Source organism: Schistocerca cancellata, chromosome 12 (genome assembly GCF_023864275.1).
Source record: "Schistocerca cancellata isolate TAMUIC-IGC-003103 chromosome 12, iqSchCanc2.1, whole genome shotgun sequence".
NCBI classification, from domain to species: domain Eukaryota; kingdom Metazoa; phylum Arthropoda; class Insecta; order Orthoptera; family Acrididae; genus Schistocerca; species Schistocerca cancellata.
In genome coordinates this window covers 92910175-92923031 of record NC_064637.1, presented here as the reverse complement: position 1 = coordinate 92923031, position 12857 = coordinate 92910175, and the positions used below count along the sequence as shown (strand labels likewise).

The 12857-nt window shown below is 41.3% G+C and overlaps 1 protein-coding gene across 2 annotated transcripts in view; it reads right to left on the bottom strand.

Moving 5' to 3' along the window:
* LOC126109701 (homeotic protein antennapedia-like) overlaps nucleotides 1–12857 on the bottom strand; it is a 323722-nt gene that overhangs the window by 234361 nt on the left and 76504 nt on the right. Inside the window, exon 2 of one of the 2 annotated variants that reach the window (XR_007523714.1) lies at nucleotides 9491–11531. Coding sequence is in view for 1 of the 2 variants with exons in the window: in XM_049914753.1 (XP_049770710.1) it covers nucleotides 11272–11531 (260 nt within the window). In the remaining variant the exon portion in view is untranslated. Of the gene's footprint in view, nucleotides 1–7011; nucleotides 11532–12857 lie in introns of those variants that run through there. The other variant, XM_049914753.1, reaches the window with a different exon arrangement.

Here is a 12857-nt window from a genome sequence, read left to right as displayed (position 1 = left end):
GCCTGATCGGAGTGGGAAAGAATGGGGAAACAAGTCGGCCGTGGCCTTCCAAAGGATCCATCCCGGCATTTGCCTGAAGCTGTATAGGGAAATCACGTGAAACCAAATTCAGAGTGGCACGACGCGGGTTTGAATCTCTCCCGAATGCGATTCCAGTGCGGTAAACACTGCGTCACCTCGCTCGGTGATAATTTTTTTTGCACAGTCCATACTTCTGTAGCTGGTACTATGCTTGACAGTATGAAAACCTATTGCTGGGGAACCTGACACGTTCTTAATTTACTTGCGAAATTTCAAATGGCTCTGAGCACTTGCGAAATATCAATCGCACTTCAAGGGGCTAATGTTCGTATCAGTGATCGCTGACGAAATATACGGGAGAGACAGGCGGTCAGTAAGGGAGCCCGGAGGATAAAGAAAAATTCTGTAATATGGGAGATCCCGCAAAACACGGCAGAGTTGGTCACCCTCCTAGAACCCCTAATCCTTTAAACAGTTTCAGCACCTGATTACGAATGAGTTAATGTGTTAAATATTTGACTTTAAGCATATAAACTCTGTGTAGTTGAAGACACAAAACCCTAATTATCTTGTATATATGTTGTGTCCCTCGGAAATGTCACAAAGACCCGACTCTTTGTTTACCTCACAGCCAGTATGAATCAACACACAAAGCAATTAAAGACCTCAGCAGTAAGTGGGCACTGATTTATACCAATGGGGAAAGCTGAAAATTGGTGCCAGAATGATATTCGATTCTGGGGTCTCCTGCTCGCTAGGCAGCTGCTGTGACTCCTACGCCAGCCGGACACAGCAGTCAACACAACTACGAGGACTAATCTTGCAGGCCCCCCGTCACACCCAAATTCTCAGCTTATCCACACACACTGCTGATGTGATGGGTCTGTTTAGAACGGCGGGTGAAACATAGCAACAAGTTTTCTCGAAACTTGGCAGCTGTACTGGATCTGATCATGAATGAGTGGCCAAGGATATGGCATACCTCAAGAAATTTTTTCGAGCTGTTGCCACCGAGCGAGGTGGCGCAGTGGACTCGCATCCGGAAGTATGACGGTTCAAACCCACGTCCGCCCATCCTGATTAAGGTTCTCTTTGATTTCTCTGAATCGCTTCAGGTAAATGCCCGGATGGTTCCATTGAAAGGACACGGCCGACTTCCTTCCCCATCGTTACCTAATCCGATTGAACCGAACCGATGACGTCGCTGTTTGGTCCCTTCCCCAAATCAACCAACCAACCAATCAAGTTATTGTCAAGAGCCGGCCGGTGTGGCCGAGCGGTTCTAGGCGCATCAGTTCGGAACCGCGCGAGTGCTACAGTCGCAGGTTAGAATCCTGCCTCGGCCATGGATGTGTGTGATGTCCTAAGGTTAGTTAGGTTTAAGTAGTTCTAAGTCTAGGGGACTGATGACCTCAGATGTTAAGTCCCATAGTGCTCAGAGCCATTTGAACCATTTTATTGTGAAGAACAGAGACGGTGTGGCACAGCATTATCCCAATGCCTCTTGCAAAGGAAGCAAAGCTCCGCGTTGCGGCCCGGATGGAGCAGTCGGGACCGACCGCACGCCATGTCCTCCTGTACCAGCGACGTCGTTGCATGCGGTCTGGAGGGCCACCGGGTCAACACACCGCCCTCTAGGCTGAGGCTGAGTGCACGCCATTCCAGTCATCCCACCAGGGAAAAGCCCCATCAGTACTCGGAATCGAATCCGGGTCCTCCGCATAGCAATCAGACAAGTTTACCACTGATATGCGGAGGTCAACAATGTCTCCTGGCTCCAGTAATAAACTAGGAAAGAATTTTCCTTAAATTTCCTGTGGCTGTCTAGCTTAATAATCGAAGGCTTTGGAAGGTAGGAGACGAGGTACTGGCGGAAGTAAAGCTGTGAGGAGGGGTCGTGAGTCATGCTCGGGTAGCTCAGCCGGTAGAGCACTTGCCCGCGAAAGGCAAAGGTCCCGAGGTCGAGTCTCGGTCTGGCACACAGTTTTAATCTGCCAGGAAGTTTCAGGTTCGCTCTCGCTACTCATCCGCATTAACTTACATTTTTCCATATTTAGGGCTAGCTGCCATTCGTCACACCAACTGGAAATTTTGTCTAGGTCGTTTTGTATCTTCCTAGAGTCACTGTACTTCGACTCTTTACTGTTCAGCGCAACATCATTACCAAACAACCGCATATTGCTTCCCACCCTGATCGCGAAATCATTTACGTGTGCAGGGAACGACAGTAGTTCTGTCACTCTTCTCTGTGGCACTCCTGACGATGCCATTGTCTCTGACGAACACTTGCCGACGAGAACAACATATTGGGTTCTATTACTTAAGAAGCCTTGAGCCACTCACGTATCTGGGAATGTATTCTATTTATGGAAGTGAGTGGTAGTGGCACAGGATGCCCTCCACCACGCACCGTACGGTTGCTTGTGGTCTATGTATGTATCTGAAGAAGAACTGTGACTGCTCGCTTTTCTAAGGAGCTATTTCGAGTGGGTGAATTCATTTTTTGTTGGTCATGCTTAGTGTCCTTACGCTGTGCCAAGTTCAGATCTGCTTGATTACCGAAGTGGCAGTGAACGAGCAGTTGACCACAGGCGTGGTTTTGCGTCCTCCTGGAAAATTTCGAACGCAGTTTTGACAGAAGAGAAACTATAACTATATAGCCTTTGATATGTACATGTCTTCAGGCGCTGTGAATTTCTTGAAAGAACTTATTTTCCAGGCGTAAGCCTTCATTTTATTCTGAAATAAACACTTCATTTCACAAATTACCAGTTGACAAATTCGCTCCCTTCGGCATTACTGTAAAGCGTTAGCACAGGTTGTAAGAGTTTCAACAAGAAACTATTTTATTTTTTTATATTTTTCTTGCTTTTGTTGAAGCTGCAATGACTCTTGGTACTATTTTCGACGCCAGGTTTTGTAACTTCCCCAGCATTTGCAAAGCCTTTATACTCTGTTCCCTGCCATGCAGTCTGAGTGGTGTAATGGCGACAGAAGAACGGGTGGCAACGTCAACAGGGTGGCGATATTTCCCCATGCTCTACATTACACAAAAAAGGTTTTTACACTTAAGAAGATCTTACATATAATCTCAAATTGCGAGAATAAGAAAAAGAAAATCAGAGGGTTAAATGGACTGAGAAAACTAAAAAAAAAAAAAAAAAAAAAAAAAAAAAATAAAAAAAAACCAAACGCATTAAGCTTAGTGAAGCCATAGAGATAAATAACCAGCGTTCCAAAGCAGCTGAACATACTAAAAATTATACTTTACTACTGATTAAAATCATATTCAGATAAGAAACCTTCCTTTGGTACAAGGACATGAACAAGAACTAGTCAACCATGTGACTATTCTGTCGCAGTTATTCTATGCCATTTGCCTGGTTGAATTGCGGCGAATTGCCTATGACCTTACGGTAAAGCTGGTCCTCCAGCACAATTTCGATAAAATTACCAAAATGACTGGAGTAGACTGGGTTTCTGGTTTTAAAAAGAGAAGTCGTAAAATACGCTTAAGAAAATCATCAGCAACAGGTTTCAATAAAGCTGGAGTTGATTTATGTTTTTCTTCCAACCTGAACACGAAAAACATGATACGTATGTGTTTTGATAAATGTACAGGTAATAATCTTTCTTGGAACAGGAATTTGATCCTGTCTTTATTTCATGCATTTAGTATAAAACTGTAAGGGTGTCGGTATTGCCCAGGCATCCGGGGCAAATGTTTATAAAATGTTTAAATACCTTCAAAGATATTAATATTTTCCAAATTGTCTGATGCAGCTATGCACCTAACATTCCAGGGTCACACAGGATGCCATTAATTTTTTCATGGAAGTGACAGGTTTTAAAACAGAACGAAAAAAATTTCGTGAGATATCTCGGTACTCCCCCAGTCTCTCCTACCCAAAAAATGACTTCCAGATGCTGCAAATATATAATTCAGGACTGTCTCTAATTCTTGAATTGTCTATCACTGATATGAATTTTGTCAAAGCTATCAATACATTTTATTTTCAACTTCTGTTTGTTCATAAAATGTTATTTGGTATATTTTTGATAAATATGTGTAGATTTATCTATTTCGTGTAATGGTAAGATGTTCATGCAGTTTTTTTTCGACTCAGTGAAGTATGGAAAGACTAGTTCTTAGTCTACTGTAGAGTGTAGATTCTCTTGAAGGTGCATACTAAATATGGAGATGTTTCCACATTTATTTATATGCTCTTTGTACCTTTAGTAAACAATCGTTGTGTTTGTCGGATGTATAACATGTCACATTCGCTACATTTAATGGTACGTATTCCCCAGCGGTCGTATTTTTATGCTGTGTCTGTTCTGTGTATCCTGCATATTCCTACTTTATTCTTTGTGCAAATATAATTTCAGTTTTAGTATTACGAAATGTGTTACTTGTCTTTTGGTTAATATTTCCCGTATCTATATTGTATTGTAACGAATTTTTCATTCTTCTTCTTTCTGCATTCGCTAATGTCATTTCATTTTCGTTGGCAAATTTGGCGGTAATTGTTTCCTGTATATCATATCGACTATATTAGGATTGTAGCCCATACATGCGTTGCTGTTTTAATTCGATCTAATTCTGTTCTTGTGTTTTCTTTAGTAAGGTGAACTCTAATGAGTCCACGCACGTCTGCTTTCATTCCTGCCACTGCTCACAACATTTCTGCTCGTCGGTCCCCAAAGCTGCGAAAGAAACATGGGACACCCCACTTCCGAAACCTAATGGTCATTAGGGTTTAGCCGGCCGCGGTGGTCTAGCGGTTCTAGGCGCGCAGTCCGGAACCGCGAAACTGCTACGGTCGCAGGTTCGAATCCTGCCTCGGGCATGGATGTGTGTGATGTCCTTAGGTTAGTTAGGTTTGAGTAGATCTAAGTTCTAGGGGACTGATGACCACAGATGTTAAGTCCCATAGTGCTCAGAGCCATTTGAACCATTTGACCCATTAGGGTTTGTGATCACTGTGTCACTGGTCCAACACCAGGACATCGAATCAAGTAAAATCAGTGATGTCATGCTCAATGGTTATGGTAGATTACAATGATTGGCATTGGTTAGCTCGGTTATTGAATTAATAGGCTAATGGAGTGAACTACAGGACACTTGCTAATTCACTGATTGTCAACAACTACTTTGCTACACAGAGATCTCCAGTGAGTGTCATACTGGTATTTCCCAGCCAATAAGTGGATGAACAAAGGGAAAGACCACGTATGTTTGTATGCCCGCCCTGTAAATTGATCAGTAAGAACAGAGATTACAAGGAGGGCATGCAGGGCTCTGGATCATTTCTTAAGCTAATTACAGTCACGGCTAATAAAAATGATTGTTCACTAGTTCATCCACCATGGATACAGGCCTTCAGCAAAGAAGCAACCTTCTACCTAGGGAACCTTCTCTGACTACACTTTAGATGCCCCAATGATAGGAATTAATGCTTGAGCAGGGACCTTGCGACCTAGGAAGGTCCCCCCCCCCCCCCCCAACACACACACCCACACCAAAACGCTGCGACAGACTGATGGTAGGGTACACGTATGTCTAAATGAATGTGAAGTAATGGATTGCTCTTCCCAACGGTATGATTTCATATCTATGGCAATGGATCAGTGGGTGAATAGTTTACATTGAATAATTTGTGACCTCTGGTACATGACCCATTGAGCTCCCAGTTGTGAGCAGTTGTAAGAACTATCAAATTACATCACTCATTCGTTCACTTGCATTGTCCTCTAAAAATATATGTGTTTTGCTCCCAAATCACACCAGAATTAGTTTTAGAATTATCTGTGCACATGATGATATACAGTTGACCCTATAGTTCTCCTGGTATAAAAGGTATGGAACATTACTGTGGTGACCTTCAATGGGTGGGCATACCTTCGATCTGCTACATCAATGCCTAAAGAGTTGTGAATAGCCAGTGAGTGGTCATAGATCAGTATGACGAACAATGCACCTCCGATTTTAGGAATTCCTTGACACAATGAGCCTTTCAAAATGGTCAGTGGTTTAGCACCCTTCTAGAGAAGTATAACTACTTCAAATGCCCTTAAGTCTATTCAAAACTATGGATAAAAAATGTAACTCCTGTCACTCCACCCTTCTTCTCAATCAAATGTGTCATTAAAAATACGAGGCAATATTTTTGTGTGAACTGATGTCGATTTCTAGTACTCCAGTGAGTTTGAGTCAGTTCTAACTTATTTTTTTGTTATTCTTCTTGTAGAAGTATATCATTCAGAAACTGAGAGAAAATATGTTTGCAAAATTAGTTCTGGTAGACTCAGTATTAAACAAATGAACCATTTCTTAAGTGAACAGACAGCTTGCATTAACCAAGTATTTTCGTCAATAATGCAGACTGCGTAAGTCTATTCTGTGTCTGAGGACATTCAGATAAATTGTTCAGTGATGTAAGGTTGCTAATAAAATGTTCAGTTACAGCATTCTGCTAGTATATTTTCCTTAACACACAGTCCTTCACCATACCTGAAAACGTGTAATGTGTTGACACAAAAGCAATTTCTTAGTTACTACACTCAAGTTACAGTTCAATTGATTTGAACCTGAATGATTAAAATACGAAAAGTTTCCTTATAGTTGTTTCGATGCCTTCTGTTATAAGTAGTGTGTTTTTTTGTTTCTAACAAATACTGTATTACTTTGTAACAAGACTGTTTTCAGTTTGTTTTCTTGCACTTTCTGAGAGCTCTGTCATTCAGTGAGTGTGTAAGTACTAAATTGGTGTTTTATGTGATCAATAAATTAGTGCCTTTTTTGAATTTCTCTGGTAACATACTGTAATTTCAGTGCAGCTTCTTGTGTTTTTGCACTCAATATTGTATCATTAATTGTGGCTTGCACCTGTTTGGAAGATGTCTGTAAAGACATGGTCTTTAAGAGATTTGTGGAAGGAAACTGGAACCTGATTAATGTATTATGTTTGAAGTATAAAAAAACATATCTGACACTGTTTATTATATTAATTTATTATTATTACTTTTGTACAGTTAACTACAAAAAATTAACTCACACACGCACAAGACTTTTAAATATATCTTTACACTACGAAAAGTTACAAGGACCCATTTCTGAATTGTTTTATGTAATTTTCACAAACTACAGTCAACGTTTAATGCTTACTTATAATGTCTGAGAAATGAATAGTAGTACTGTTTTCTTCTGGTGAAATTGAACCGCAAGACTCAAGTGTTCGAACTTCTGTGAATATTTATGTTTAGTTACTTCAATTTAATATACTATATAATAATATTGAACGCGATGTGACTGTTTATATATGTATGTATACTTATATAGGATATTCTCATTCTTTCGAAACAATACTTATCATACAAAAATTACGATGAATTACAATAATGAATTCAAGTAAAATAAATCGACAAACAACACTCATTTGATGACTACCGATGCTGTGGTGTTTTCAGCAGAATTCATACAATAATCTCTGAATCGGTTGTCCCAAATTTTAGTGTGTAGACTTTAACAAATACACATCAATGGTTAATAGTAAAGACAAATACTTTCCATTACTTTCTATGGAATATGAAATATGTTCTGAGAATACCTTCCTCTTAAAAAAGTGTTCTTTTTTGTTAATATCAGTAGTACGTATTTTAGCACAGCACATATTTCTTGCTATAAATTAGTTTAAACCTATCGAAACACTCAAAACTTCTGTACGAAACATATGTATGCTATTCCATTGGTGTATAAAGACGTATTCTACAGTTTCATATAGGACCAGAAATAGTTTACGTCATTTTATATTACGTATACCAGTTTCAATCTTACACAAAAAAGTGTGTGTAAGTTTTGTTACAGACTCCTTCTTACGTATATCATTTCCTTGTTCATCTGAAAAAAGAAATTATACAATTCATCACAAACAATTTCATATGGAGGGGTCCCAGCATTCCTCCTATTATAACAAATACCGATTTTTATTCCTTTTGAAATATAATGTATATACTTTAATAAGCTTTTATACCTTAATTATGTAAGTCCCTAGTTTCATTATATTGATGTAATGTTGCCTTTTTGCCTTTGTATACAAAATAGCGATTTTGTTTCTTTAAAATTGAATGTCCACAAATTATTCCTTTTGTCAATTCATTGTGATAATTTTGCATGAAATGTATATATTTAATGTAAAACAAAAAATCTATTGAAGTGTTAAGGAATAGTAAAACTGAAATTTTTGATTCACGATTCATTGAAACTCTATGAGAGATATAAACACACAGGAAGTTATTATATCTTTTAATTAGAAAATATGTTCATGGTTTATATATTACGAGGCCTCTGGTAACTGAGCCAAGGAATTTTACAATAATGGAAAATTATATATTTTTCCTAGTTAACAATGAACGAAAATAAAAATAATTTATCTCAGCTTTGGTATAAACGCGTTTAGTCACAAAATCAATAACATAACATAGTGCAAAATGGTATTCTATATCGATACCTATATTATCTTTGTTCTCTTGCTTTCTACGTGACGCATTCTACAGGTGTTATTGTTGGAAAATCAAGAATACCTTTCGAATTTCCCCCTTTTTCTTGTCTGTAAGCTCAACCATCATAGCTGGTATTCACATACAGTAGTGTAAAACTTACGAGTTAATAGCTAGTCGTTCTATGCATTCACATGTAATGAACTATACGATAAATCTTTTCCTTGTATATAGTTATATATATTTCATAGTTTATATTGCACATTTAATAATATGTATGGGGATAAAGGTGCCCCCTCTACTGCAAACTGACCTCTAGAAAATTCAAAAACAGAGCTGAGGTACTGTTCAACTACAATACGCGAAGCTCTCACAAATGAGGTGATATCACCTTCTTACTCTACACGTGTCATCTAACCATAATATTCCAAGTTAGGCTCGGAACCAACATTTCTATAATCTCTGCATGTAAGTCTTTCCACTATTTTGGTAGCTTTAAGGGTGTCACACCAGCAGACATCGAATCAAATGGTCAACTGGTGGGTTGGGGACAGCAAGGGACATTGACACAGAGCCATCTCATGGGGCATAGAGATACATAGACTACAAAATAAAATTTTGCTCAACACGAACTATCCATTCCAACAGATGTTAACCAGTCTGCACCATGGAGGACATTGTGGACATACTCTGTACAGCTGTACAGGTGATTAGGAACGTATATTTTTTCCATTCACTGGAGCAAAATAAAATTTATTAATAAAACTGGTAGTCACAAAAGTTCCTCCACGTGTGGTATCAGACTGAATAATATCTCTTGGAACACTACATTCTAGAACTCTAACATGTATTTTTTTAGCATTTTTAGAAATGTCCTTACTAACTAGTTAAAAGCGTCTTTATCACATATTGAAAAAGAAAAATTAAAAATGAACGATCCAGCCAGCAATGTTCATAGTCTTTCACTGACCTTTCCGACGAAAGTCTGCAGAGCTTGTCTGTTCTTACACGGTACGGCGTACGCCTGTGAACCTCAATGTCTTCTGATCTGCCACTTCTTAGACTGGTGTCGTGTAGACGTTTCATGGCCCAGAGGTTTCCTGCACGTACGTGGGATGGGGGCTGGGGGGAAGGGAGGGCAATGTAGATGGACCTCTCTCCCGCTGAAGACGGGCAGGACGTTTTGGGGCTGCAGACTGGCGTTGGCAGGGAACGATGGTGTTGACTCCCTCAACTGGGCGAAATATTACCACTGCCACACGACCAAGGAAACAACTAGCAACATCACTTTTCGCGACTTTCACTCGAATAACTCACTTCCTGATCACCAGTAATACCATGCTCGCAATTTTTCTTTGCTTCTTACATTATTACGATAACACTACCGATCTTCGATGCACACGCATACACACACACACACAGCTAAGCACTTTCAAAGCTTGAAAATACTGGACCATCGGCGGCGCATCTGCACACATTCTTCGCTCGTTGCGACTAGTCATGAAATAATCGGAGATCTGCTCAGACCAACAGTCCACGCAGCCTTCGTTCAATTATCCACATAGAGGACTCTCTCGTAGGTCTTCCTCACTTCGAAAAATCTCATTTCTGAGGTTTTTAACGGAGGCCGCATCACAGTCAGAGCGCTAAACGTGTGTTGCGTAGGTCGCTACAACACATGGTTACCCTTCTTCTTTCGTCACATTTTGGCAGATCAAAAACAGTCTGTCGCTCCACTGAAGAAGTCACTTTCATTTTTTCTCTCTTTTTTTTTTAAAAAAAAGGGGGCAATGCAAAACGTATTCTCAGCGTTCAGTTGTAAAAGGGATTGGTTCTTCTAGCTGCATCACATTGGCATGAGGGCAAAAAGGTTGTGACAACATTTACTGTAGCGTTTCATCTACTGTTAACACAAGCACATCTGTCGTTTGTTTTTCCTAGGATAAAGATAGCTCGTGATACTAAGCTTGTTATTATACTTGCTTTTCTACTTGGATGCTGAAATCGTCTGTTCTTTTGATTTTTTCCTCTCTTTTTACACGGATTTTATGAAATTTACGACAGTGAGCTTAGATGCGATGCATTAAAAGAAATTGGGATGTGCCTCCCATATGCCCAGGTTGTTAACTGAAGAGGTTAAATCTGCTAGCATCCTTTGAGCTACAATGTCGATGTTCCTCTTCGTCTGAGCTTGCGTCTGAACACAATAAAAATTGTTCCATAAACGCCACATCCCATTTACAGCCAAGTCCCTAATTTAAAAGCGCTTACACGCACACGTCTAGAAACGCACAGAAAACAGTTTGAATATATGCTTAGTGACTATTTACATTGGACTTGTCAAAATTTTAGCACATTTATAATATATATATATTTTCAAATTTTGTTCACTGTCTCCTCTTGCTACACTTCAAGCGCTGCTTTCTTAAATATAGTGACTATACGCGTATATGTATATATATATATAATTTAGCACACACTCGCACGCACAGCTGTGTAATTGAAAAAAAAAAAAGGCTGCCGCTCTGAGTAAAAAGGTTCCTTTCTCTAACGATGTAAGGGGGTTATGGGGGAGGGACAGCCACAAAATTTCTCGGGGACGCATGAGGCTGGACGTCATAATACTTTTCTGCGGGAACAGCTTCTGAGAGGGGGCGGGGCGGGGCGGGGGGAGGGAGGGAGTCCTTCCGGCGAATTCCTCTGTGCCGAGGCCGGAGGTGCGTGGCGGAGGGTGGTGGGCGCGCGGCCCGCTCACTGCGGCGACGTCTGCGGGGTGATGTCGGAGCCGGCGTTGCCGTCCCCGTTCTGGCCGGCGTCGGGCTTGGACTTGTTCTCCTTCTTCCACTTCATGCGGCGGTTCTGGAACCAGATCTTGATCTGGCGCTCCGTCAGGCAGAGCGCGTGCGCGATCTCGATGCGCCGGCGGCGCGTCAGGTAGCGGTTGAAGTGGAACTCCTTCTCCAGCTCGAGCGTCTGGTAGCGCGTGTACGTCTGCCGACCACGCTTCCGCTCTGCAACACAAGAACAGGTGCCGTGTCATGAGGCTCAGCCGCTTACCGGTACCACGGACAGTGTTACAAAGCAGCTGTAAAGACAGCCTGTGACAACACAGTCTCCGCAAATGACGCATATAGACTTCCTGGCAGATTAAAACTGTGTGCCGGACCGACTGTCGCACTCGGGACCTTTGCCTTTCGCGGGCAAGTGCTCTACCAACTGAGCTACCCAAGCACGACTCACGCCCCGTCCTCACAGCTTTAACTCCGCCAGTACCTCGTCTCCTACCTTCCAGACTTCCTGCGAACCTTGCAAAACTAGCACCCCTGGAAGAAAGGATACTGCGGAGGCATGGCTTAGCCACAGCCTGGGGGATGTTTCCAGAATGAGATTTTCACTCTGCAGCGGAGTGTGCGCTGATATGAAACTTCCTGGCAGATTAAAACTGTGTGCCGGACCGACTCTCGAACTCGGGACCTTTGCCTTTCGCGGGCAAGTGCTCTACCAGGTATGTAGGAGAGTTTCTGCGAAGTATGGAAGGTGGAGACGAGGTACTGGCGGAATTAAGGCTGTGAGGATTGGGCGTGAGTCGTGTTTGGGTAGCTCAGTTGGTAGAGCACTTGCCCGCGAGAGGCAAAGGTTCCGAAATCGAGTCTAGGTCCGGCACACAGTTTCAATCTGCCAGGAAGTTTCATACTTTGATGTTGTTTTTATTCAACCAGGGCCAACTTACGTCATTCAGAGACAGTTAGACTTTTATGTGTTGTGTATAAGTTTTAGTTCTGGGATCTGTGATCAGTTTTGCAAAACTAGTTATCGTAGGTTTCCATAATTATAGTCAGATTATCCACTTTACCAGCAGTTTAATTTTGTATTACGACTCATTATTATTTCTGCACAGCTCTTGTTATTCAAAACAGAGTACGTCAGCCACATTTTTATTATTTAAAGAGAACTTTCAAGATGTACCGATAATGGTTTCAACAGATAATGCTGTGGACCGACTGTCACAATATGCGAACCTGATAGAAACTTACAAATGACGCTTTTATTGAAACTTCCTGGCAGATTAAAACTGTGTGCTGGACCGAGAATCGAACTCGGGACCTTTGCCTTTCGCGGGCAAGTGCTCTACCATCTGAGCTACCGAAGGACGACTCACGCCCAGTCCTCACAGCTTTACTTCTGCCAGTACCGCGTCTCCTACCTTCCAAACTTTACAGAAGCTCTCCTGCGAACCTTGCAGAACTAGCACTCCCGAAAGAAAGGATATTGCGGAGACCTGGCTTAGCTACAGCCTGGGGGATGTTTCCAGAATGAGATTTTCACTCTGCAGCGGA